Consider the following 26,770-nt stretch of genomic DNA (forward strand, 5'->3'; position numbering starts at 1 on the left):
AATCACCTACAGAGCGAGGAAGAGTTGTACAATCTTTTGTACTAACCATCTAACCAACTAACCATCTTTGTAGTTTATTGAGGGGCTTTCTGGAAAATACAGGAGACTAGAGCCCAGGATTCTTATTAAAAGAAGCACTTTCTTCTCTTTCTGTCTTTAAAACATTATAAAAAAGAAACCTTTTATGTTAATATGAACTGATTTCTGTACGAATAATGAAAATAAACCTATCACACTAAAATGAGAAAACTAGCTCCTAGTGACAAACTTGAGAGGACCTGTGTTTAAATCATGTTTAACAGATTAAGCTAAGGAGAAAGAAAAAAAGTAACAAAACAACTCTGACTTAGAGAAGTGAGAACAAATTATGTGAAGTGTGACAGGATGTACCTGGCAGGCATCTAGTCTGTGCTGCACTAACCCCTCATCATCATCATCTCCCTCTGGCTCCCATCTGCTGATGAAGGCTTCAGACTCATCCAGCACTCTCCCCAATCGACCACAATTATCCTCCCAACGGGTCCACTCCTAGAGCAGAGCCAAATATAATTCCAAACCCCTACTTTGAAATTGAATCTATGAATGCATGTTTTTCCATGAAAAATGAAACAAAAGTGCACATTTGTGAATGTATAAATTTATATGGCCTTCAGCAAATATGGGCTACAAACCTGAAGTCTCCTTTGAGAAGCCACTTCCTGTTCCAGAGCCTGTTGCTGCAGTGATTTGGCCCTGGCTTCCAGGTGTACCCGTTCATTCTCTTGACACTTGAGTGCTTCTGGCTCATGTTGGGATAGATACTGAACAAAAGCCATCTGGGACCTGAGGACCTGCAGAAGCTTCTATATCACCAAGAGACGAGCAAAGCGATGATCAATTAAATAAATGTGACAACAAACTGGATGTGATTGAGGTCTAAATACTCGGGTGTCTAATGATTAATTAGTGGAGGTTGTGCTTGCAACATGGGGCTCTTTAAAAACCAGGAGTTTGATTCATACTCTTGAAGTAATGTACCAAACTTAAATCTGCTCTTTGTCTGTGTTTTGAAGAACTTCCTGAAAGTGAGATACCTTGTGTGTGCAGAGAACAGCTTGAAGTTTGCTGCAGCTGTGAACCTGGCTCATCTTTCTCTCTCTTATGCATTCTTCACCCAGTTCCAGGAGCCGAGTTATCCCCTGAAGCAAGGACCTAGAACTGTGTTGCATCTTGGCCTTTTCCCCTGGACTTTCCCTCAGATGTCTGGCCAGCACACACTGCAGAGATACAGATGAGCAGCAGAATTTAAGGAGAATACCACTAACTTTTAAAATACAGATCCTACATCAGTAGCAACTACTAAGGCAGTGAAATGTAATCAGTTAACTGTGGCATCCATATAAACTCAGTAAGCACTAATATGTCTGAATAATTGTCAGCCAACTCATCATTTGTCTGATATCATAACTAGGGGTGGGTTTTTATAATCGATTTATCGATTAAAATCGATTCTGGCTTGGATAACGTGAAATCGATTCATTAAAATCCTGAATCGATTTTTTAATATAAATTTATTTTGCCCGAAATGACAGAATCTCAGGTGAAATCTCACAAAATTTCAACAACCACCAAACAGCTAAGACAGTAAATGCGAGCAGGTACACGGATTCTGCACAAAGACGTAAACACACAGCAGGACCCGCGGATCAGAATCAGTGAGATGTCGCCTTTCTCACCTGACGGCACGGACACGGTCGGGGCTGAAAGCCGACAGCTCGCCGATTCTGATCTGTCGGCGGGTCCGCACTTTGTGTTCACGCCCTTTTTGCACCGATTCTAAAGCTGTTAATTTTATCTCTCTCCAAACAATAAAAATAAAACTGACTGAACCAGCAGCAAAAGAAGATCCAAACTACGCTTCACATAAACATCGTCATGAATTCCCTCTGACTTTTACTGTTTTGCTTCCACCACGATAAAATCACACTTCATGCACAGCTCTCTCTCTCTGTTTCTCTCTCTCTCTCTCTGTACTGTTTTCTGCATTATTCGCTTGCTTGTTACGCACAAGTCTACCATTGTTTACAGCGCTGTCGGCCGCTGTTTTTTTTTTCCGTTCACATACTTCTGAAAAGAAAACCTAATTTCTGCCGTTCAATACTGAACAAATTTAAACTTTTTAAAATTATGCAAAATGCAAAACGCTTAGCCGTGTCTCTAATAAAACCGCTGTAACGTCAGAGGTAACGTTCATATTTTGATTAATGGTTTTCTTTTGTTTTTGATGTACTGCAGAATATTTTTTATAAAATCCCATGCCAGGAAAATCACCTTCATGTTTTTCTGTGTTTTATCTTCAGCTACTTTGACACAAAGGCATCTGCTGTGATGCTCACACCTTTGATAAAGTCTTGCGTGTGTCAGCTTCCTTTTTATAGATACAAAAATATGTAAATTTACTGATCTGAATTATAATATTTCTGACTGTCAAAATTTCCCATATTCAAATCGAATTGAATCGAATCGAATTTAATTGAATCGTAGATCGAATCGATTCGGGACCTTGTGAATCAGAATCAAATCGATTCTAGAAATCAGTGACGATACCCAGCCCTAATCATAACAACTGCCTGTAATGGATGCTTTGCTGTTATATTACTAGCATTTTAATTAGGCCTTCTCTAGTATTGTAACACTAGTGCTATTAATCATGCACACATACGCAGCAAAGCTGTGCAGCAGTGGTTACCTCCAAACTGGGACCATCCTTTAGATTTGGAAAGATTTGACTCTGTCCAAGTTCAAACTCGTCCAGAAGACACAGCTGATTGGTGGAGATCTCCTATTGAAAGACACAAATAATATGTTAGCTTAAGTGCTGGAAGAAGTATTGAGGTTCTTCACCAACTCAAAATGACTGCATCACATACTTTACATGCAAACAGCTTGACGCTCAAAGCTTGCTGTTAGTAATGAATGCTTGGTGTGTAAAATCTAAGCCTGTATGGTGGAAATTAATCAAATTACAAGAATAAAGCACCACAAAATAGAAAGTACCTCTGTTACGTCCCTCTGCAGCCTCTAATCTGCTCAGTGTGTTCAGCTGGTGCTAATTGGCCACACCTAGTCAGGTGTGGATAAAAGCATACCTGAGGCAAGCTTCCCAGGGAGCGCACTTGTCTTTGCCTTGGTGGCAGCAACCATTTTAGCCAACCTGGTTTTCCATCTTAAGATGAAACCTCTTCTCACCCACGCTCTGTTATTCATCTCCGTTTTTATGTTGCGGCTTTTGAGCCGGGTCGTAACATAAGTGGGGGCTCATCCGGGAGATTTGGACATTTTAGTGGAGATTGAATATCAGTTTTTTGTATTGCTTTTAAGTGGGTGAGTGAAGGTGTTCACTGTGATTGAGCAACGTCCCTTTAGTAAGTGTTTCAGCTGGGTGGCTGTGCTGCCCTTCCAGCGAAGCACTCGTTTGTTGTTTTGCTTTGTTGTTTTAATTTGTTGTGTTTGGTGGCTATCCTGGGTGGGGGTACGCTTCAGAGCTTGGTAGGAGACTATATCTCTGGTCTGCTGCCTGCTCTCGAGTTTGCGTTTAAAGTTGCCTCGAGCCTGGTACACCACTGAAGACTAGGGTAGATAAAGTTAGGGTTTTGTTGTTTTTAGTGTTTTAGGCTGGGAGTTGCACATAGTAAATCAGTGGCACCAAACTTGGTAGGAGGTTTGAGACTATTCATGATTATGGTCTGTAGCTGAGGCAGGTAGGCTGTTTTTAAGTTGGCATTGCGTGTACACCATGTGTGTGCATGTCAGTGTTGATGGATGCTAATGAGATCCTTGTGAGGTGAGTGTTTTGTGCTGTGACCGTTAGTGTTGTGGGGAATATGGCTATTTTGTTGGATCACTTGTGAGTGTTGTTGGTCAGGTGATGGCAATAACACTATGGGGTGCTGAGCCACCCTTGATGTGATCATTGTGTGGCCATAGCTCTCCATTTTGTGGTTGGTCACTAGTGTGCTTGATTTACTGAACTTTTTGGATTAAAGTAACTTGTTGTGGTATAGGGTCACTTGTATGTGACTGTTTGTGTGGTGGAGACAACAGATCACTTGTGATTATTTGTTGCTACTTTTGGTTTTGTGTTGTAGCAGATCAGGTAATCATTTTGGGTTTGACTGTTGTGCTCCTTTGTGTTGGTCACATGTTACTTTTTGTGTGTTCAGTGTGGCAACTTCAAATCCTCATGCCCATCCATGCTTAGAGATGCCAACTATAATGTGAACACTGTGCTTCTGTTAGCTTTAACTTTTATTCCAGGTTTGTGGGTCAAGGACCTGAAGGCTTCAGAGGGGCTTTTAATAAATTTAGAGGTCCTAGAGGAACCCTTTTAAGGGAGGTGTTACGTCCCTCTGCAGCCTCTAATCTGCTCAGTGTGTTCAGCTGGTGCTAATTGGCCACACCTAGTCAGGTGTGGATAAAAGCATACCTGAGGCAAGCTTCCCAGGGAGCTCACTTGTCTTTGCCTTGGTGGCAGCAACCATTTTAGCCAACCTGGTTTTCCATCTTAAGATGAAACCTCTTCTCACCCACACTCTGTTATTCATCTCCGTTTTTATGTTGCGGCTTTTGAGCCGGGTCGTAACAACCTCAAAAACTATATGATGATTATAGTACTTAGAGTAGGAGTGATTTTACTGACATTTAAAATACTTGAAAATATTCTGAATATTCAGTTACACTGAGCTTACTAAAACATGTCAAAGCCTTGCAGTTTTAGTGACACAGTTTCTGCACAACCACAGACATGTAAAACATGTACTATTCACAGAGTCTGTTGTTTCTGAGTGTTACTGTAGAATTTGGGTTTTGCTGCAAGTAAAAATTGCATATTTGATCTAGTCCTGGGAAAGGGGTCGACAGTGAGCTCTAATTTATTTCAAACCTTGCAAGGGTCCTTAAGGCCTGGATCTTCAATAAGCTGATTGTGGGAGGAGGTCAAGACCAGCTGGGCTGTATGAAGACAATCCTGAAGGCAGGTCAAACAGCTGTAAGCATCTGGTTCTTCCTTTGAAAGTTGAGGCCTGGTTTCTGACACTACTTTACTCATCAGTTCAGAGAGGGTCCCCAGCTCAGCTGATATACACTGCACACAAAAACACAAAGGACAAACCGAAAGAAAAAAATTCAACCCTGACATTCAATTTTACAGAGAGACAAAAAAAGATATAATAGTAATGGATAGATTCATTGGCCACTGCAACGTCTATTCAAATGCTCCGGAAAGCAAATATCAAATCAGTTCACTCTTTATTACTGTCACCATTAGCTTCTATTTTCCCATTTTCCCACCAGTATTTTAGCACCATTCGTTCCTTTATCCCAGATTGACTCAAGTACCTTGACTCCTCACTCTGTGTCACATACACACATTACTCATTACGATGTGACTGCAGCGAAGAAAAGAGCTCTCACAAATTCTAAAGAAGCTCATTATTCGGTTTCTGTTTAATTTATTTGGGGATGTATTTTCATCACAGTGATTTCGAGTCATGACGCACAGAGGCAGCTGATGCTGAGTCAGCATTCAGGTTTCGTACTTGGACACGAGTCCAACTGATCAGTTGACTATGGTACACAGCTATCACTTTAGTCATTAGTCTGTGGTGAAATATGCAGTACTAACTGAGATATAAAATCCTAAATAGATCGATGGTTGCTGTCAGCTTTTAGTTTAAATTAATTCTGAGTGTAAACTGGAGAGTCCTGTCCTACTGCTGCCTGTTCATGAAACAATACAACTTGACATAATGTTCAACTAACCATCTTTGTAGTTTATTGAGGGGCTTTATGGAAATAACAGCCAATAACATAACAGTGATTCAATGCACTTAGCCATGTAGGCCATCAGAAATGGGAAGAATGTGGCATGGTTGTGGTGGCAGACAGGCTGATCTAAAAATTTCAGAAACCGCTAATCTACTGGGTTTTTCCCACACAACCATCTTTAGGGTTTAAAGAGAACAGTCAGGAAAAAAGAAAATATCCAGTGAACAGCAGTTCTGTGGATGAAAATGCCTTGTTGATGCAAGACAACAGAGGAGAATGGCTAGACTGCTTTAATAGATAGGAAAGCAACAGTAGCTCACATAACCACTTGTTACAGCCAAGGTATGCAGATTTTGTTGCTGACCATGTCCATCCCTTTATGACTGCAATATACCTATCTATGATGGTAGATACCAGCAGGATAACGTGCCATGCGGCAAAGCTCAAATCATCCCAGACTAGTTTCTTGAACATGACTATGAGCTCGCTGCCCTCAAATGTCACAGTCATTAGCTCTGAATCCATGTGGGATCATACATTGTGGATGTGAAGTACGTGTGCAGCAGCTATGTGAGCAGATATGTGAAGAATAAAGGCAGCTCTGAAGGCAAAAGGGAACTAACTGACTCAGTCACCTCGTGCTGCAGCAGCCTCAGCTGAGGTTCATCTTCACCCATGCCACCACAAGTCAACAGAAGGTCAGTCAAAGAATCGAGGCAGAGGAGGACCTGCTGTATAGCCTCGTAAAACTCCTCTTTCACACCTGGATGAGAACCATCGGTGGAGCTCACCTGGGAAAAAGCACAATCATCAATTTAACTTACCACAGGTTTTTAAAGGTCAGATTCTATGAATATTTTGTCTCCTTCTTAATGTATAAACAGAGTTAGTAGATCTTATATTCCGTACTGAGATGAAAAACTGGACAAATTGTGTCTAGCATGTTATCTGATTTGATTTTGACTTGAATGACATGAAAAACTTTAAATACATTTATATGAAAAGAACTGTCCTTAAAAATGGTGTTTTATGATTATAAAGACAAAGCTGCCAGGAAATAGCCAGTCAAGCCTTTTGGCACTTGCTTATTTTGTAGCCCTATTTGAAAAAAAAAAATCCATCTTTGTGCCTTCATGTGCTTGAAGTACTTTTCAGAAATACATCTGATTATTTCATTGAGCCTCAGTCATCCATGTTAGTCAGTTATTTGTGAGAGAGCGTACTACCTGTGTATCTAGGTCAATATACTTTCAGCAGGAACGCACTTAAAAAGTCTCTTTCTATTATACATACTATTTTTCTTAGCATAGTGATGGCCTCCTGTGTGTGCTGAAGAGCTGCACAAGTACATCCAATTGACCTCGACGCCTCATCTGGAACCTAAACACAAAGAGAAAACTGAACTTAAGGTTTAACAGCAGGTGAAGGAAAAAGACAGAATGCAACAAGGGTGTAACTGAGCAGGGGCAGGAGTTACATCCCCTGCTTCATCCTTTCATATTCAGTAATATCGGATCCATAATTTTGCTTCCAGTAAAACAAAATCAGGTATTTTAGTAGCAGAGGGAACGCTCATAATGATATTCTTTTGCTCGTCGTGGGTCCTTTTTCATTGTGGAAGACAAGCAGCTTCACAAATATGAAAACAAAATGAGCTTCGGCACGGAGGACAGGATGAAAGGATTGGCGAACCTTGTAACCTGGTTGCTCTGGTAACAGATGTAATGGCTATGTTGGTGACATCCACATTTTAGAAATAATTTTACTTCTATCACCTCACACCTCACGTACATCATGCAGTCTGACTGAATACTACAGATTCAAGCACTGTATGGTTATTTTCCTGTTTTCTTACCTTTTGTCTGTTCTCTGCATCTTCTCTGTTCTGGCTTTGATGGTTCTCCTTAACTTTTTTCAAAGTGGTTATTTTTTCAGAAATCTGGGAATGAAGGTGACTCCACCTTTGGCGCTTGGGGTTAACATTTTCATGTCCAGGCAAACTAGGGACCACAAAAAGTTTATGAGCCTTTGATATGCTGTGTAAAGAGGAGGTCCAAAACTAAAATACTACGACTGGAAATTTTACCTGATTGGCTCAACAGAAAACTGCTGGGATCCTCCCAAAAAACAACTGGTGCTGACTTCAGTTTGCTCCCTCAGTCTATCAAAAACATCCTGTTATAACAAACAAAAAAGTTATTCATCTGGTACTTTAAATACTAATTCTGCAAACGTAGTTATCACTCCCCTCCCCTCCAAAAGGGAGAAAGTATGTAATCGCCCCCCTTTGTTTGTTTGCCTGTCTATTTGTAAGCAGTCTAGTGTCCACAGTTTGCAAGAGATCCTTTCAAATGTTGTGTGTTGGTCAAGGTCACACCAAATGTAAAAGTAAAAACTTTTTATTATCCGCAATTTTTATAGAAAGCCTCGAAACTTCACAACAATGGATCTTGAGGGACAGGAATTAGCACCCAATGTCAATGTTGACTTTGAGTTATTACTCCAAGTAAGATATATATGTCTATTTATTTTTAAATTAAATGTCCATGAAACCATTTACTTAGGCTTAAATAACTTTGATCGACATCTCTTTGAATCTTCAGACAATTACCAGATTTGAATTGGGAGCTGTGGACAGCGACAGCTTCTCCTCCTCTATCAGCTCATCTGATGCTCTTCCAGCAGCAAATGGAGTTATCGGTCTTGAAGGAATCAGCCTTGTATCTTCCGCTCCAGCTGCTGCCTGAGGGGTGTTTGTGCGAGGGTCAGCATCAAAGGCTTCGTGTTTCGGTAAATCATGCTGGTGCACAGCAGCAGCTTTAAGCTGGCCTTCTGCTGCAGGGACGGCTGCAGTGTTTAGTGACTGAGCGGTCACAGATTCAGGACTAAGTGCTACGTCGAAATCAGCTTTAGCGTCAGGTGTTATTATTCCAGCCTGAGCTTGTTTGGCTTCAAAGTTGATGTCTAACTCAGGCTTTTCTGCACATTCAGAAGACTGATGAAGCATACCCTCCAGGTCCTGAAAGACAAATGAAAGATGATACTAGAAATAACTACAACTTATGGTAGGTATATTAAGATTAGTTTAAAAAAATCTTATGAAAATGTTTATAAAAAGAGCATATTATTGAAAGAAAAGGCAATAAATACTCTTAAATATATATCCAATATGAAACTGATTATTTACCTTCATATGTGGCTTATGTTCTGCCATATCCTCCCTTTGCACTTCTGAAAGCTTGAGCGTGTCCTCAGGGTCCTAACATATTGGTTGTATGAATATACAAATGCAAACCAAATCCTTGCACAAACACATATAAATTACTCATGCTATTCTCATCCTGGGTGTGTGTATGAAAGGAAAGGTTTCTGAGGAGCAGTTGCTTCTGACAGCGACAGAGTGGGGTTATCAGCAAACACAATGACCTGCCTCACACAGCTCATTAAGAGCATGCAAAAATCTCCTGGTTTCTTCCACAGCACAGGAAAAAGATAAAGTATTAGTGCTAGAAATTGTGAACAGAATTACATCGAGGGGTCATTCCATGTCAGTTCACCAAATACCTACCACCTGATCATCTCAGATTCACCTGAACAAATTTCAGGGAAAAAAATATACTTTTTAATAGGAATTCTGCAAAATTTCAGGTCCCTGCTGTCATTATTTCTTTTGTCAAAATGAAGCAATTGAAAGAGAGATGGTGGGAGTGTTTTTAGATGTTTTTTAGCATCATCTCTGAGGGTCCATCTTAAAATTCTATTATGTAGAAAACTGCTTGAGCTACATCCTTCAATTTATTCAGGCTAAAAGAATCTGGCTGTATGGCTCACAGGAGTGGAGCTCAGGTTTACATACTGTAGAAGGATGGATGCCTGAAATCACTATTTAGATGAATGATCTCTGACAACAGATGTGGAGACCTGTGGAAACCACAATTTAATATACAACACATATAATATCCTTTAAAAGAGTCCAAATCGAAGCCAATGTTTTCACCGATACTGATGCATGAATATGAGAAAAGAAACATTAGCATCCATTGTCAGTGTAATATTCCAGTTAATGTTTTTAGAAAGAACATGTTTCTCTTTTGTGACGATGTTCTCTCTCAATATGAGTTTTTGTAATACTCATATTTATGTACACCAGGCAAAGACTGTTTGATGTTTTACCCTGACAGCTGAGCAAGAAAAAAGTATCTGCACTGGGTGCCACTGCAATACATTCACTCACTGGCCAGTTAATTAGACACACCACTCCAACAGCTCTTTAACACAAATATCTAATCAGATAGTCACTTGGCAGAAACTTAATGAATATGAGCATGTAAATGTGATTAAGATGACCTCAAACTAGATATCAGAATATGGGAGAAAGTAGCTACACCCTTAATGATCCATATTCATACAGCCATAGCATCTTATAATTGCTTTAAAAAATTTGGACCTAGCTCAAGTAGTTTTCTTATCTTCATCCCTTGAACTATTTTCTTTTCAGAGAACTAAGTACAGCAAGGATGTGGATGTTATATAAAAAGAAATTAAGAATCATTATGTAATTTTTTTCAGGAAAATCTTTGATGGTCACTAATTTGATGATATGATATGATGGATTGACCACAAGGAACAAATAAAGAAGGAATAATTAGAGTAGAGGAAGCCCAAGACATTCAGAGTTTCATTCCAAAGGACCTAAAATCCTGTGCATTTTTAGAAAATATTTGCTAAGTCTTACACGTTCTGCTGCTGTGGGTGTGTTACTTGAAATTCTGTCAGTGAGCTTAAATAATGAATGTGAAATTGTGGAATGAAACCAAAAAGACAGAGGTACCCAGAGACATGCTCTCATGTGATGTAATTACATCTGATTTACCTCTGGAATACTGCTTGTTAGTGTGTCAGAGGATGACGAGTGACAACTCTCGTCATCCTCATCCTCCTCTTCCTCTGAGTTAGACACCTCAAAAGCCCCCTGCTTTCAGTGATAAGGGTGGATATATGATCAAATTTGTGATTTAAAGGAAAACTGGAAGAAAAAACTGCTTTTCTATCGACTCTCATCACTCTTCTTTATCTAACAACAATATCAGTAAATATTGAAGTTAAAGTTTTTATTAGCAGCAGTCACCATTTCATTCCTCCTGCACTTTCATTCTATTTTTTGAGTTTTATCTGCAATTTTACAAATATAATTTTCTTTTTGGATAAGGTTAGACCTCTTTAATCTCAAAACACAGTTATACAGCTCTTTAATACCGTAGTACAGTAGTGAAATTCCCCCCTAAAACAAAGATTTTTGGACTTCCTTGAGCCTGATGAACAGCTCAGTATAATTATTTTTTTTCTCACACAGGATTCTAACAGCAAGGTTCATCTAATCCCAGATAATAGAGTGAAGCGAGTGAATGGGGGATAGTCACTGCACTTGAATGATTCACCAGTTCTACCGGATTTCTGAGCTCAAAGAACACTTTTAAATTTTGGCAATAAGAAGAAATCTTGTACGTTGTGATTTGTTTTTCCTCTCCCAAATCAATCACGACAGCAAAGAGCAAAGACCACACAAGTGTTATTTGATTTGTTTAGCTGGTTTAGTTATTTAGCTAAATGTTACCTGGACTAGATGTGTGTCCAGCTGTTGCATCTGTCCAGGAGTATGAGAGCCTGTTGTGATTGCAAGAATCGCACTTGTTTCTTCCTCTTCTCTGATCTTGTTCTAGGTTAGTCAAAGAGACGAGAACATTTAAGAAAGAATGGAAGAGGTGACAGAGGCTCATAAAAAAACAAATCCACTGTGTTGAAACAAGGATCCAGTTGGCGACAAGAATGAGTGTTGCTTCATACAGTAGTGCAACATTAAAGTATATCAGCAAAGTAAGGACAGCATCATAAGCACCTTTTGTTGGACCATTTTTTTCTTTTATAACAGAACAAAATCTTTATTTTTGCCTGTGTGCTAGGATTCAGACATGCTGTACCTCGAGCAGAGAGGCTTGTTGCTGTGTGAGATGTTCCAGCTCCTCGAGTGACTGCAGGAGCAGCCTGGCTTTGGAGTAGACTTGAAGGCCTTCTTCTGCTCTTTGTGGGATGTGAAGCTCTCCTTTGCATTTTTCTAGATCTTCTAACATCCTCTGCATTGAGCACAAATTATCTTGGATCACCTGAAACACGTGTAAACTGTTAGTTTGACATTTCCCCCCATATATATGAGAGAGAGACAGAGAGAGAGAGATAGCAGATAGGTTTAAGCATTCATCTATGCCACTGCCACTTCTTTACATTTACAAACATTTGTAGCTTAAACTGCTTTATATTTCACTGTATACATATTTACATGTTTCTTGTAAAGGTTGAAAGAAATGCGCTGCATTTGTTTCTAAACTTCTTATTGAGAAATCTTCTGGTTGTCCTACGTGTTTTTATAACCACAGATCAATTTATACTCCAGTAGGTCTATTTTGTCTTCAAAAATCATCAAAGTGGACAAACTGCTTTTATTAACTGTGCTTCATACAAATGAACCAAGATGGTAAAATCAGACACACCCTTTAAATGAGTTGATCCAGGAACACTGAGCAGTGTAAATACAAGTGTTTTAATTACACCGATGTCATCTTTTATGTTGTATTTCATTCAATTTACTTCCTTGTAAATTGCTCTCAGTGCCATTCAGTTTAGTAATAACAGTAATATTACTATTATTATACCGGTACTACTGCGACCACACTAAACTATTTAAAAAATAAATAAATCACTATCTAATCGCATTGCTGTACCTGTCTGTTGTGCAAATGTTCTGTCAGGGACATATTGGAGTCGTCCATGGAGGATAAAATCGTTCTGATTTTCAGCACATTTTTCTCCACAGTCTTAAGTTCAGCTTCCATGTCCTCTACCACCTGAAATGAAAATTGTCTTAGACGTTTAGCTTTGTATGAAAACTGTTGTATATGCCCACCATTATAACTAATGTTTATGACACTTTCTGCTGTCTGTACTGTAAATGCTTGCAATCTTCAAAAATCCGGCTACAATGCAAGTACAGAAATTCCACTCAATGTGCCCCAAACTGGAACACTTGATATCGCTAACAACCCAAAAGTCTGAAGTGTTAACATTCTTACTACAACAGCCTGCAGGAGCTGCTCCAGTGGCCCGAGGATGCTGCCTTGCATTTTGAGGACTTGTTGGTCGTTTTGCTCCAGCCTCTCCTCCTGGGCACTGATGTCACACACCGCAGAGATTTCACCCAGCACCAACCTGAAATCCTGCAGGTTCCCCCTGATCATCTCAGAGTCATCCAGGACCAGCTGTAGATCAGAAATTTAAATCTCATTTAAATTTAACAAGAAAAATTTGTTAAAGGGAACCCCTTAGGTTTGTTTTTTAGATCAAAATGTTTATTCTTGGACTGTACTCGGGTAGCTTGGCATGAGTCACAATTCAAAAATGATCTTTATTATCCTAAACTTCACCTTGGTACAGTACCTCAGTTTATCCAATGTCAAAGTCAAATTAAAGTTGTTTCCCACACCTTTAACATAATAAACATAGTAGATTGTATAGTTCAGCGGTCCCCAACCTTTTTTGCGCCACGGACCGGTTTATGCCCGACAATATTTTCACGGACCGGCCTTTAAGGTGTCACGGATAAATACAACAAAATAAAACTAGTACCGGTACCGAAAAAAAGAAGATTTATTCATAACACACGTGAAAAGACCCAGGAAAACCGAGTTAACGATAAAAACGATAACAAAATAACGCTGAAAACCGATAAAAACCCTGAAAACCACACATTTCACACCTGAGCCTCAACTCTCGCGGCCCGGTACCAAACGACTCACGGACCGGTACCGGTCCAAGGCCCGGGGGTTGGGGACCGCTGGTATAGTTTTCTGATTTACTTTACTTACTTTACTTTTATTTGATTTTAATGTTATGTTGATATTTTATGACTTGTATATGCTGTTTCATTGCCATTGTGAGGCAATTTGTAAAGTTAATTTTGAGACATATAAGAAATATATACTATATTATTATACTATTATAGTACTTATACTACACTATAATATTGTTTGTGACCATGGAATGGCAATGCATTTTAATACAGGCGTTAAATACAGAGGTTTACTGGAGGATACAATCTATGGATACATGTAGGAAAAAATGAAACTATAAAGACATGAAGATTACATAAAACAGATATAAACAAAAGAATTAAGTTAGCATGCTTCTTCACTGACCTGCAGGGACTTTGCATGATTGTGGAGGCTTTTTGCTGTTGTGAATGAGCAGGGAGCACTGAGCCATGACTGGGCCTCACCTAACCAGCGGGTGGCGCTGTGCAGAATATCTTCTAACTCCTGAAGACACTTTGGGATCTAACATAAAAGACGATATATGGAAAATGAAGCATTCAGTCAAATGGAGTGGTAAGCTAAAATAAATTAAGCATATGTAGCCTACAAATGATTTGTATTTAATATATCTATATTGGTGAGCAGCAATAGTAGTGGCACTAGACCTTGCTGAGAAAGGTTGTACGCTGCTCAACCATCTGTGCTGCATCTTGGTAGAGCTGCTGGGGTTGTGTGAGCTGGTCAATAAGAAGCTGGGCTTGATCCGGCTGCTCTTCTGCAAGATCCTGCACCTCGCTCTCCAGGAGCATCAAGCTGCTGTGCCAGGCATCCAGCTCATCCCACACATGCTGAAGAACAAGATGGTAATGTGGATTAGCATTAGTTCTTAGGAATCTGTAGCTGTTTCATTTGGCTTGAATAAAATTGACAAACAGCTTGTGGAGGTCACTCAAAGTGGCTGGAAGTTGAAGAAAATCTGACTTTATCTTAGTCAGCTATACAACTTGCAACTTTTCAAATGAGATCTGAAGTTAAATAGTTATTCAAATTATAGCATACTTTATAAGTAAAGATAATAATGATAATAAGTAAAGAGCTGTGAATTCAAAGTTGAATTTCACAGTAAAAGACTGGTTCATCAGGTTCATTGCAACAACAAAACTCCCAAACGCAAACTAAACAACATAGTGTATGCTGTGCAGTACAGTGAGGTGTGCCTGTAACTTTATATAGGAGAAACCAAAACAGCTACTGCACAAATATATGGCACAACACAGAAGAGGCACTTCAAAAAGACAAGACTCAGCTCTACAACTACACTTAATGGGTAAAGGTCACTTTTTCGAGGATCCCAAAGACAGATAGCTTGAAAGAGGAGTAAAGGAACGACTATCACTGAACAGAGATGCAATGCAATCCTTAGATCCCTTCCCAGATGCTTCCCCACCCACTCACAACAGGTCACAAAAAAGGTGGGGGAAGGTCTCACAGTGGTAATGATCCACATTTTTGTGAGTGAGAGGTGATGCATCTTTATAAATTTAAAGAAGTCTGGTTGGCTTTTTTTCAGACTGCTACTACTGATCTGGATGACTGAGAACCTACAAAAATACTATAAATGAAAGTGAGCGAGATCACTTTCTCTTCTTTCTTTGCCTCTGCACTAATTTGAATAATTTCAGCTGAGAAGCTTTTGCATAATCTCACTGACAGATGGACACACAAACAGTCAGCACTGAAAATACAGAAAGTTTAAAAAGTTGTTAACAAGACATAATTAAACAGTGGGTTTATTTATTTTTCATACGTGGACACACAAGCAAACAGAAAACAAGGAATACACACACCTTCAGGACATTCTGAGCTTCACTGACTGTTGGACTTCTCTGCTCCAGTAATGCGTTCACCTTCTCCATGCCAGAACCCAACTCCAGCACTCTGCTAGCCAGTTTCTTAACGAGGCTGTTCTCTATGAGCTGTGTGACACATACACAAGCACATTTGCACCAATGGACTTTAGCTTAAGATCATTTATCTGTCAGTAACAGATCTCAACAGTTTGAAATCAATTTTCTTGTCACCTTCTCTTCTGCTCTCTGCAGAGACATCTGGAGATCCTGTATTTGCTTGCCTATATCCACAGGAACCTCTGTGTATCGGCTCTGCACACTGTCTGTGATGCACTTAAGCTTGGTCTTCTGGGAAGACAACTCCTTTCTAAGCTCCTGTCAGTGTGGAAAGGACAAAAAATACAGGAATCAGACAAAGACTGGGAGTGTGGGTCAGACATTTAATACTCTACTCCCTCTACTCTACTGCACCCCTGATTTTTTACAAATGAGAGCAGCTGGACAGAAGAGTACCTAAAAAAACAGTTTAAATTGTGCAATTTGTAACTTGACTGTTATATAGCTTGTATTTCTCACTATAATGTGAACAACTTCAAATCTAACACTCATAAGAAAGTAATATTTCATCATTTATGAATAATGACAATAATAAAGTTGGACATGTTAAACACTTAAAGGTGATTACTTGTTATTACATGCATACAAGAAGCCATATTATTGTTGTTTTTTAATATCACTCTCTATAAAATCTCAAATACCAAGTTTCAAACATTAAAAGACGAAGCCCACCTGTCTTTCGCTTGGATTCAAACATGCTTCCAGTGCCGGAAGAATGAGAAACACGTGTTTCTGAATCTGTCCCATCTCTTCTTGAACTTGTCGTCTTTCTCTCTCCTCGGCCTGGGCTGCAGCTACAACCAGCAGGTTTCGTTCTTTTAAGCTGTGGGCAAAAAAGTATCTTCTCAGCATACTCGACATAAATAAATAATCACTTTCTAAATGTATATTAAAGAAGTCCCACCTCCTGACATTATCTTGGATCTTCACCAGCGTTTTGCCAATAGGCCCCGGGGAACTTGATAAGCTCAGGGCGTGCTCCAGTCGATGCTCCAGGGAGGCCAGGTCCTGCTGCTCCTGCTCCAAACCTGTCTGAAGGATCTCAGCCAGGGCGAGAAGCTCCTGTGGATCCTCTCCAGTGAAGTTCACAGTGGTGGGGTCTCGAACCTCCGCCTGAAGTCTGGCTAAAAAGCTGCAGCACTGCTCCATCTAAGAAAATCAAATTGAAGCATCAATATCTATGGATCACTTCTCTGTCTTTTTAATCAGAAAACAGTAAAAGTCATTTGACATACTAAGTTCTGGTTAGTGAAAAGCAAAAGTTTCAAAAGAGGTAAAAAATATTAATTCAGTTTTAATTTGCCATTTATTTGTTTGTTTTTAAATGTACGAAAGGCTTTATTGAGATTTAAACTTACGCTTGCAGTAATGTCTTTCCACTCCTCTCCTCTCTGCTCTGTGCGTACCATCAGGAGGCCAACATCACGAAGTAATGACAACCAGTGCCTCCAGAGGGCACCAACCTCACCATCCTTTCCAACCCCACAACCCTGCATTGGACAAACAGCTCTCAGGTCGTCTATCCTCCCAGCAAGACCATGAAGATCTTCCATCAGAAGCTTGAAAATGTAATGAAAGTTAAAATTTAAAATCATGAAAGTCAAACAGATAATGAAATATTTTAAGCAGCCAAAGTCAGCTAGACTAGCACTGTCTTTCTTAAAGCATTTTTGCAAGTATGGCTAAACAGTTAACAATTCTATGCTGTCAAAGTGATTAAATGCCAGGTTCAAACAGATACAATACGTAGAGATAATGACATAAAGCTGAATCTAACCTACCTGAGCTCTTCTTTGTTGGGCAACACATTTGTCATATGATGTCACATGTTCTGCAGCACATTCTGAAAGCCTTTCCTCAAACTGTGAAAGATGTTGACAAATGTCTTTGTGGCACTTTTGGTGACTTTGCTGTCTCAATTCACACCTATGAGAACAAGAAATGTGAAGAAAATACATAAGACGCAAAGGTACAGAGATTTACATTTAGAAATTGAGAACAGCCAAGTACCTTTGCAAGGACTCAAGCCTGAGCTGCGCCTGGGCCTCCAGTATGGCTCTTCCAACCATTAGCTGGCTGAGGATGTTGATGTGGAGCTGCTCGGTCTTTGGGAAGGAAAGGCAGGGTTCACGAGGTACCCGTTCAACAAGGTGGCAAATATGAGCGTGAAAACCTTTTTCAAGAGTTTCTAAAGCCTCTTGGGTCTGTCTTTGTTCCTCAGCACAATCCAAAAACCCTCCAGGAGCTGACAAGAATGTTGCCTCAGCATTGTGTAGGAATACTATTGCTCCTTGAGCAGCCCAGTGATAATCTTTCAAGGATTCTCTAGCTTGTGATAGCATGACCTGTTGAACAGATGTTACACAATAAAGAAGAGTTTTTGAAAACACCCAAACATGAACCCAAAATATGAACTATATATGAAATATATAAATAATTTAAGCTTACCATCTGCGAGTGACATTCTTGCATGACTGAATCTCGAAGTGAATATAGTTCCTTGTAGTTCCTCAGGTCAGTTTTTTCTTTCTGTCCCAGATTTTCCAAAACTCGCATCCCAGACTCCATACTTCGCCAAATGACCCAGTATCGTTGTAGTGCAATATCTATGGCTGTTACTTCTGGACTTAACAGTTCAGTTCCTTCCAGCTCGACTCTTATGCTTTCTAAGAGTTCTATATAAGCAGGAAGCTCTGAGTCAAACTGTAAACCTAGCAGGAGCTGAGCTTCTAGGTTTTTGATATCATCTGTGCCAAGAGTCTCCCAAGACTCCAAAGTATCAATTATATGATGAATCCTTTCCCTCTCTAAATGAAGAACAGATGGGTGCAACTCCTGAGCTATAACCTCCAATTGATCTGTTGCTTCTTGACTTTGTGTTTTGACTAAAGGAATCTCAACGAGGACTGTTTGGCATAGTTTAAACCTCTCATCCACACCGAGTGCTTTGTTTTTGGCATTCTGGATTTGCTCTTTGACAATATCTTTAGATTCCTCCATTTGTGTCTTTAGGTGCAGAAACCTTTCTTGTTCAAAGGCACTTATGCTAAGAGCTTTGAACCGGTCTTCCAGTTCCCCGATAAAACACAGAACAGAGCTTCGCTTGGCCTCCAGGCAATGCTGAAGCTCCTGGATTTGACATTGATGCTCCATTAGCATGTGTTTCCATTGTGCAATCATTGAAAGGGTTTCTTGGGTCAAAGGGATCTTCAGCTGCTCTAGATCAGCAGAAATTTTCTTTAAACTAGCCTGAATGGAAGATAACTCTTCATCTGAAGTAGTGCACTCATGAATCAGCTCCTTTAATTCCCAGCTGGTGGCTTTCTCATGAGCTAGCAATCCATCTAATTCTGTCCAAAGGCCTGAAAGTCTGTTGACAAGATAGCGGCTCTCTGCTGGACTCAACCCTATGGCTATTTTCCTGCAACTTTCTGACATCACTTCCACCAGTTCTAGCTGGCTCTCTATATCCACTGTGGCTAATTCATGAGTTTTCAGGTCGTTCTCTAGCTTTTTGAGGTCCGCTTTTGAAATATTCTCAATGTGAGTGCAGGGGTTTCTTTTAGCATGCGTTTCTGCTAACCAGGCATCCATGCTAGCAAGCTCGCATAACAGTTTCTCTCTCTGTTTAAGATCTTTTTCCATGGTGTCAAGAACAAGATCCAAACTGTCAGCAATAGCTTCATAAAGGTCTTCTACTGTCCTCAACACTTGGTCACTTTCTTCATTTTCCATATTAGAGGCCAACTCTTTCATCTCGTCAACTTGTACTCTCATCTTGGACTGTCTAGATAAAATATCAGCCTGAAATTTCCTCATTTCGACAATCTGAATACGAGCCTCCTCTGGGAAAAGAGCTAACTTTTTCCCAATAGAGATATGATTTTCTGCCTGCTTAGCCCATACAATCAAGTCTCGTAGCTGTTTGTTGATCTTAGTTGGAGAACTGTCACCACAGCTAAGTGTGACAGAATCAAGTTTCTTTTTGGTGACCCCGAGCAAGGAAGCCAATTCCTGAAGACTATGCTCGATTTCATCTTTCTCCTTCTGACCTAGACAAAAATTGTTGAGAGCATCTGACTGGGACTGTAAATGTATGTAAAGCTGGTTATACAGTTTTAGGTCTGTGGTCAGACAAACACATTCCAAGGCACTTTTGCTGTCAAGGTTTTGACAGTCGGATTTCTGGAGAGCTTCGAGTTTGGCTTTTAGCTGTTCGGCTTCTTTCAAAAGAAGGGAGGATTGACAGGTGGAGTTGGAGGCATGCCGCAGAGCTATTTTGATACTTCCTTTTAGAAGCCGCCATTCTTCCTGAACATTTCCAAGCTGACCAAGAAGAGCACCTGAACTTTCAGCGTCACTCAAGTGCACTGACAACTGGCTACTTAAGCGTAGCAAACCTTCCATCATAGCTTTCTTTTGTTCCATTGTTTGCAGGAGCACATGAAGCTTTTCAGCCTGTAGTGCACTGCTTCCCAAAGAGTGTCTAATGAAATCCAGAACAAAAAAACAGCAATTAGTTAACAGTATCAAACGCCAAGTGCACAAAATCCAGCTCACAAGTTTACTCACAAGCTCGTTTTTTCCTTCTCAGCGGCTATAACCTCCAGAAAAGCTCTGGTGAGCTTCATCTGCTTGTGGTACTGTTTGACCTGCTCCAGTTGTGCTGCTTTGACCTGCACTGTGGCAGAAGCATCTAGCAGTGCTGCGCTCCATTGGCCTGCAGCACTGTTTAAGGCACTTGGTTCACAAGCCTTAGAGGCACCTGAGTTTTTTAAAGTAGCAACTTGTTCCTGCACAGTGCGCTGGTACTCCTGCAGTACACAGATGAGACATTTATAGATATTTGTGCATTTTTCAATTTTAACAAATCTGCATATTCTTGCAAGAAAGACGTAAATACAACTAGAGTGTATACCTTTGCTTCCTCCAGTTGTTTGGTCATAGCTATGACACTGAGTTGGGCTGGTTGATATCGACATGCGAGAATCTTTTGAACAGTTCCTACCAACTGAATCTGTTGTTCACCAGGAGAAGACTTCAGATACCAGTTTAAATCTATATGTGGTGTTCTCTAAAAAAAAAAAAGAGCAATACAAGTGTTAAAAGACACAAAAAAACATTATGTTACAGAAAGTAGGGCTGTGCGATATGACCAAAATCTCATATCCCGATATAAGAATTCTATCGTCCTGATAACGATATAAATCACAAAAATGTAACATTTTCTGTAAATTCTGTGAATCTCAGCTCGTCTTGCAGGAAGTGTTTCCAGCTGCGCGTCATGTAGCTGGAGTCGAGTGTTTTAACCAATGCATGAAACTATACATTTTTAGACATAAGTTGTAAAGGCCGCCTTTTTCTTTGTGAGTATTTATTACACGGCGTGCTGCGGGGAAAAGCCTGTTCTAACGTTTGAGTCTAAGGTTTATTTTTTTTAGCACCTGGCGGCTCTTTTTTACTTCTCATCCGTAAATAATCTGCTCTTTCACGCGATGCAGTTTATTTTGAAAAATCTCAACAGGATCTTGAGCTTTATTGTGAAAGGTTTATGTGGAACATAAACAAGCGGACACGCGATATCGTCATCCAATATATATCGTTATATCGAACAGCCCTAACAGAAAGTAATATAAGTGAAAAAATAATATAAAATAGCTACATTTAAGTAATCCAGAATTGTTTACCACATAATACAGCTAGGAAAAATGGACTGAAGAATTATGTTTAAAAAACATGTACTGAAAGGACATAGTGGTAATAACAAATAGGGCAGTGAAACCAAGAAAACCAATTAACTATGTGTATATATTGTAAAGACAGCAAATACAAACATTCAGTATAAATTATCATAGAGATCTAGTTTAGTCTGGTTGGTTTACACTATTATAACATTTATAACTTTTACCAGGGATCTTTGTGATTAATTATCATTGTCAATTTATAAACTATTTCAGCTTTCCGTGAACAAACACTCAAACTAGGACGATGGAAGCTAAAAAAAAATCCAACAGCTGTATATTGTGTGCAATTAGACTTCCTAACTACAAACAGGAAAGCATTGTATCTCATAGATACTTCCTGTCAGTAGCATCAAGGGAACCCACAGGCATCAATCAAAACACTGCCTTTCTTATCTGCTCACTGTCCCATGCACTTGCTATTTTTAGACACATGCATCTGTACTGAAAATCAAACAGAAAAAGTAAAAAATATATAGATGCATGTTATATTTCCATGCTATCTTGCTATGTATTATTTGCTAATGCAGATTTATGAGATTTATGACATAAACATAAACAGTAAAGCTCACTTAACTTTAATTCCCTCAGTCTGAATGTTTTGTTCTGACTTTTACAAGTAGCATTTATTAAATGTTCAGCACAGCAAGCCTACAGTAATGCAGTATATTATTATAATTAAAACTGGTTGATACTCACATTTATTATGTTACTTCTTTCCGCCACATTCTGCATATCAGAAAAAATATCCTGCATGGTGTGCTTTTCTTTGCCGGAGTTTGCCGGTCCACTTGGTGTCTCTTTAGAACCCAGATCAGCTGGTGAACCCGGGGCCGTCCTCTCAGGCTCCATGCTCTCTGGGATCTGACGCTGAAGACACAGAAGACAGGGGTGGTGTCACATTTTAGCTTTCTTCTTCCCACATGTTTGTCTGTGCATAATGACAGAACTTCCTGTTCTCTCCCTGCTCCACCAGTGCTAAATATTATTACGTTTGACGGTAGCCCGGCGAGTCAGTACAGTTAACACAAGAATGTGCCTGAGAAATAAGCAGTCTGCCCTGGGGGACAAGGGCTCCTTTTATGCTCTCCTGCTAACTTCTTTTAGGAAATAAATGATTTGTTATAGCTTGCCTAGACAAGAAACAAACACTAAAACAAGGCATGGGATGCTAGGTTACAAACAGGGAGGTGCTTTTTTAAAATATCTTGGACATGACTAAGGTGTATACCACCAGGAGGGTGGAGTTGAACGATGATATGAAAACATGCTGCACGTTTTATGTTTCTAGCACAATACAAAAGATAATTTTTTTACACTCAAACACAAGCTTGCCTGAATGGCAAAATTTTATAATAACATTAATGTTCTTCAATGAAATGGTGCACAACCGACAATGAGTGGTTGTAAATGTTTTCTGTATGACTTTATCAGTCTCTTGTATCATTTCAGAGGAATTCTACTCCACTCTCCTTTACAGCGCTGCCTCAATTTCATTGAGGTTTCCAGCCATTCATTTATGCACAGTTCTCTTTAGGTCTTTTTGTTGTAGATTGGCTGCTGTGCTTGGGATCACTGTCCCGTTGCATAGGGCAGTTGTGGCCAAGCTTTAGCTGTTAGGCAGATGGCCTCATATTTGGCTCTAGAATACTTTTATTTACCAAAGATTTCACAGTTGAGTGAAAGAATGCAAGGTGCCCGGGTCCTTTGGCTGTGAGACAAACCCAAATCATCAGCCCTCCAATGTTGTGCTTGACAAATGATATGAGTTATTTGACAAATAACTGGTATGTGGTGCTTTGCATTATAGCCAAACATCTTTTGGTCTCATTAATCCAAAGGACATTGTTCCAGAAGTCTTGTGGTTTGTTCACATGCAGCTTTATAAACTTAAGCAAAGCCATTTCTCCTGGCATCATTTCCAAACAGGCCATACTTGTTTAGTCATCTTTCTAATGTTATGTGATGAAATGTAACATGGTAAATAGACTGGTTCCTATGTAGCGCTTTTCTATTCTACCTGAGCACTTTACACAACATGTCTCATTCACACAAGCACTTTTTTCTATGCTTAAGTCTCTGCCTGATATTTAAACTCCAACGAATGCATCAGAGAACAACCTGGATTTAGTGTCTTGCCCTAGGATGTTAGCCATGCAAACTGGAGAAGTCAGGGATTAATCCACCAACTGTTAAGTAAGTATTAAGTATTACATGGTGTGACCTTTGATTGAATTTGCTGGTCCACTCTTGAGAAGTTGTTGCTACAGTTGCTACAGTACATTGTGTTAACACACACCTGAATGCTCCAGATGAGCAAAGTGCCCAAAACGTCTGCTTTTATAGCAGAGGTCACACTTGCTGGTGACCAGTTAATCAAGTGCATCCAATTATAAATAAACAACGTGGCTTTTATTTGTCCTTTTAATTCATGTGAAAACATTACGTGTGTGCTGAGTTTTTCACAGAATTGCAGTCCTGTGAAAGTTATGACAAGGTCAGATGGTCAATGTGCTTGTGTAATAATCTGGGAACTTTGTAACTGACTGTTCTATTAAAAATGCTTTAATTATGCCGATAATGAAAACATCGAGTTGTCTTGAAAATATGATTCCGAGCCTGGTGTCAGTTTCATTTACACCTTTTTTCACCCTCTTGTCTGTCGTATCTAATGTCTTATCTTCTTTTGGAGCTGCTGCAAGCAGGGCACAGGCATGCAGCTGATATCACAAGAAAATCCCAAAAATCTTGTGGAGGCTTGCAAATGTGTGTACTTGCATTCTGTATAACATTAGTTTGTGTAAAACACAGTGACAGCCAGTTTATTCGTTTCACTGTGAATTTCCCATAAAGAAGTTTGAAGGGATTTGAGCAAAATGGTGGCATTTGAATGGAAAGTGTGAAAAGAAAAAATGTATTTAAAGAACACAAATTCCCACTAAATTTAGGACAAAATTTTTTGATAACTTCACAGTTGCAAAATGTCAGAAACACAGCTTCTCTCTCCCATACACATATTCTCTAGCTTTAAGGTAACATAGGGAAATAACAATGGTTTTTAAATGTCAAACAAGCTTCATGTAATTTTAGAAAAAAGGTACAGATGAATCACCTAGAAAGTCTGGGTTATTCATCATCAGGAAGTTCAAATGCAAATTAACACTTTTTATGGAAAGTTCCAGAGACTGTCAGCTTACAGATCACAGCATTAAGCAGCTCTGAATTTATTTACAGGTATTTGCAGTCACTGACGCCTTCTAACTGCAAACAGGGGGCGTTCCGGTCTTTCCAGCCACCTGCTGGTTTACCACCTGCTATGCCAGAATTACAGCATCTAACCAAATTACCACTGATGATGATAAGTGAAAAAAAATTAGAAAAACATAATGGCTTTTAATGCCTGTCTGTTAGAATATATATATATATATATATATATATATATATATATATATATATATATATATGTCGATTTCCTAGCTTCTTAGACATATTAAGTCCGGAAAGAGCAGAACTGTGAGGAAAAATCCAGTCAGTAAAATTTTCAAATGGCACCTACCTGTTCCTGTGTTACTCCCATGTCCTCTAGTGCTGCAGGCAACTTCCCCTCATTTTTGTCTTTTGGCAGCGAAGCAATGTCTCGTTTTACTGGCAATTCTGAAACTTTACATTCTGTGCTTTCAAATTCATTTGCTTCCTCTGTGTTTTCTCCCTTTGGCACCTCCTCATATGCTGCTTCTGTGTTACATACAGTGCTATCAGGTGTCACTTGTTTCTTGCCAGAAGCAGATATATGTGTGCCATTTAAGGCCTCCCCACTTTCCACAGAATCATCCACTGTGCTCTCTGTTTGCTCCCCAGAGTCACAGAAATCTGTTGTCTCCTCCAATTTGACATCTGGAAATGTTGTTTCTGCTGTCTGTGCACCAGCATGCTGACATTCAGCAACAGGGCAACATGATTTAGAGGATTTCGACACCTCGTTAAGCTTTAAACCATGGGTTTTGTGGTTTTCTCTACGTGGTAATTTGGCACTTGAACAGTTTGCTTCTTCCAAAACTGTATTCACTAACACAGAGGGGTTTGATTCAGGACTTGCACAAGAGTTTGAGAAGGCAACCTCATCTGATCCAGCACTAATTAATGTGGTAAAGTGCCCTGACTTATTCTGAGGAAATGCTCTGCTGGAAACCTCTGTAGGCCTAGCATTAGAAAACTGTGTTTCCTGTGAATATCCGAGTAAATCAGGGCTGTTGGCTTTTTCACGTTCCTGCGTGTCGAATGGCTGCGGCTCAATGTCTAACACTATGGTAAATACCTTTGCCGGGCTACTTTTGACACATTTAGAGAAATTCTCCTTTTCTTGCACATCGGCGACTGCCTCACAAGTCTCTGATTGTGCTTCAAATGTGCACTGTTGCAATCCTTTGTCTGATTCCTGACTGTTTGACGTCATAAAGACTTCAGTTTTCATCTCTGGGAATCCTGTACCTGAATATTGTGTGTTTTTTTCATCCGAGAACCCCGCTTCCTGGGAGCATAAACCAGAATTGTCCCTTTGCTGTATGTCCTGTGGGTCCATGTCCAATACAACAGTGAACACTTTCTTTGTGGCGACACCATCGTCCTTACAGTGTTTTCCCTGAGCATTTGTATTTGCCTTGAATGTCTCCAATTGTGCTTCTAGATGATTGGACACAGTATGTTCAGAGGCAGTAGTGGGGAAGTTGTCTGGCTTTGTTGGTGGTAATTCTATCAAGGATGTGACACAGTGTGCTGAATCGATTGCTTTAGTGTTGTCTGCACCTACAGCTGAGAATTCTGAGACAGAGGTGAAGGTGGTGTCACTCTGCAATGGTGTGTTTTCTTCCTGAGCTATTAAGCTTTTGTTAAGCGTAGGATGTGAGTCTGGCACTAATGGCCCTGTGTCATTTCCAGAAAGTGCCCTGAGTGCGCTATTATCTTTTGACCCAAGATAAGACTTCAAGTGTAATTCTTGTGGTGTTAAGTGGCGAGATTCTAGCTGGGTCTTTAAAACATTGGGAGTTTCTGAACATGTGGCTAAGGCATCATCTTCGGTTTTTACCACGCCTGCTTGTTCTTGTTTTGTGGCATCGGCTTCCACATTTGAACCTCCTGATACTTCTGTATGAAGTTTGGTGCCTTTGGTTTGAATTTTGTTGTCATTCTGATTAGTTTCAGAGTTTTCCTGGCTGTGTGGTGAAGCTGTAAGACCCACTGCTGTAGTTTTATCACTTGATGCCAAATGAGGTGCTCCACTTTCATTTCTTAGACTGTCTTGTTCACTTCTGCTTGGCAAATCTTTGTTTTCCAGTTGCACATTGCCATGAACACGAATGACCTTTGAAATAAACAATATTAAAAACAATAATAATGT

At 39.7% G+C, this 26,770-nt stretch overlaps 1 protein-coding gene across 10 annotated transcripts in view; it reads right to left on the reverse strand.

The window, feature by feature from the left end:
- syne2a (spectrin repeat containing, nuclear envelope 2a) overlaps positions 1 to 26,770 on the reverse strand; it is a 90,264-nt gene that overhangs the window by 34,461 nt on the left and 29,033 nt on the right. For 8 of the 10 annotated variants that reach the window (XM_084952548.1, XM_084952551.1, XM_084952545.1 and 5 more), the window contains 30 exons: positions 24,932 to 26,734; positions 22,075 to 22,245; positions 20,553 to 20,708; positions 20,207 to 20,448; positions 18,083 to 20,120; positions 17,645 to 17,979; positions 17,416 to 17,560; positions 16,993 to 17,193; positions 16,539 to 16,783; positions 16,307 to 16,457; positions 15,749 to 15,892; positions 15,515 to 15,643; positions 14,333 to 14,515; positions 14,052 to 14,189; positions 12,930 to 13,115; positions 12,582 to 12,704; positions 11,784 to 11,966; positions 11,420 to 11,521; positions 10,679 to 10,780; positions 8,993 to 9,064; positions 8,417 to 8,824; positions 7,892 to 7,980; positions 7,661 to 7,805; positions 7,099 to 7,185; positions 6,441 to 6,596; positions 4,922 to 5,122; positions 2,729 to 2,821; positions 1,074 to 1,256; positions 672 to 842; positions 391 to 528 (listed from right to left, as the gene is read on the reverse strand). In XM_084952548.1, coding sequence (XP_084808674.1) covers positions 391 to 528; positions 672 to 842; positions 1,074 to 1,256; positions 2,729 to 2,821; positions 4,922 to 5,122; positions 6,441 to 6,596; positions 7,099 to 7,185; positions 7,661 to 7,805; positions 7,892 to 7,980; positions 8,417 to 8,824; positions 8,993 to 9,064; positions 10,679 to 10,780; positions 11,420 to 11,521; positions 11,784 to 11,966; positions 12,582 to 12,704; positions 12,930 to 13,115; positions 14,052 to 14,189; positions 14,333 to 14,515; positions 15,515 to 15,643; positions 15,749 to 15,892; positions 16,307 to 16,457; positions 16,539 to 16,783; positions 16,993 to 17,193; positions 17,416 to 17,560; positions 17,645 to 17,979; positions 18,083 to 20,120; positions 20,207 to 20,448; positions 20,553 to 20,708; positions 22,075 to 22,245; positions 24,932 to 26,734 — 8,520 coding nt within the window. The remainder of the gene's footprint in view (positions 1 to 390; positions 529 to 671; positions 843 to 1,073; positions 1,257 to 2,728; positions 2,822 to 4,921; positions 5,123 to 6,440; positions 6,597 to 7,098; positions 7,186 to 7,660; positions 7,806 to 7,891; positions 7,981 to 8,416; positions 8,825 to 8,992; positions 9,065 to 10,678; positions 10,781 to 11,419; positions 11,522 to 11,783; positions 11,967 to 12,581; positions 12,705 to 12,929; positions 13,116 to 14,051; positions 14,190 to 14,332; positions 14,516 to 15,514; positions 15,644 to 15,748; positions 15,893 to 16,306; positions 16,458 to 16,538; positions 16,784 to 16,992; positions 17,194 to 17,415; positions 17,561 to 17,644; positions 17,980 to 18,082; positions 20,121 to 20,206; positions 20,449 to 20,552; positions 20,709 to 22,074; positions 22,246 to 24,931; positions 26,735 to 26,770) is intronic. The other 2 variants (XM_084952544.1, XM_084952550.1) reach the window with 2 other exon arrangements.

This window comes from Perissodus microlepis, chromosome 15, assembly GCF_051167445.1.
Source record: "Perissodus microlepis isolate ML-2025 ecotype Zambia chromosome 15, ASM5116744v1, whole genome shotgun sequence".
NCBI lineage: Eukaryota > Metazoa > Chordata > Actinopteri > Cichliformes > Cichlidae > Perissodus > Perissodus microlepis.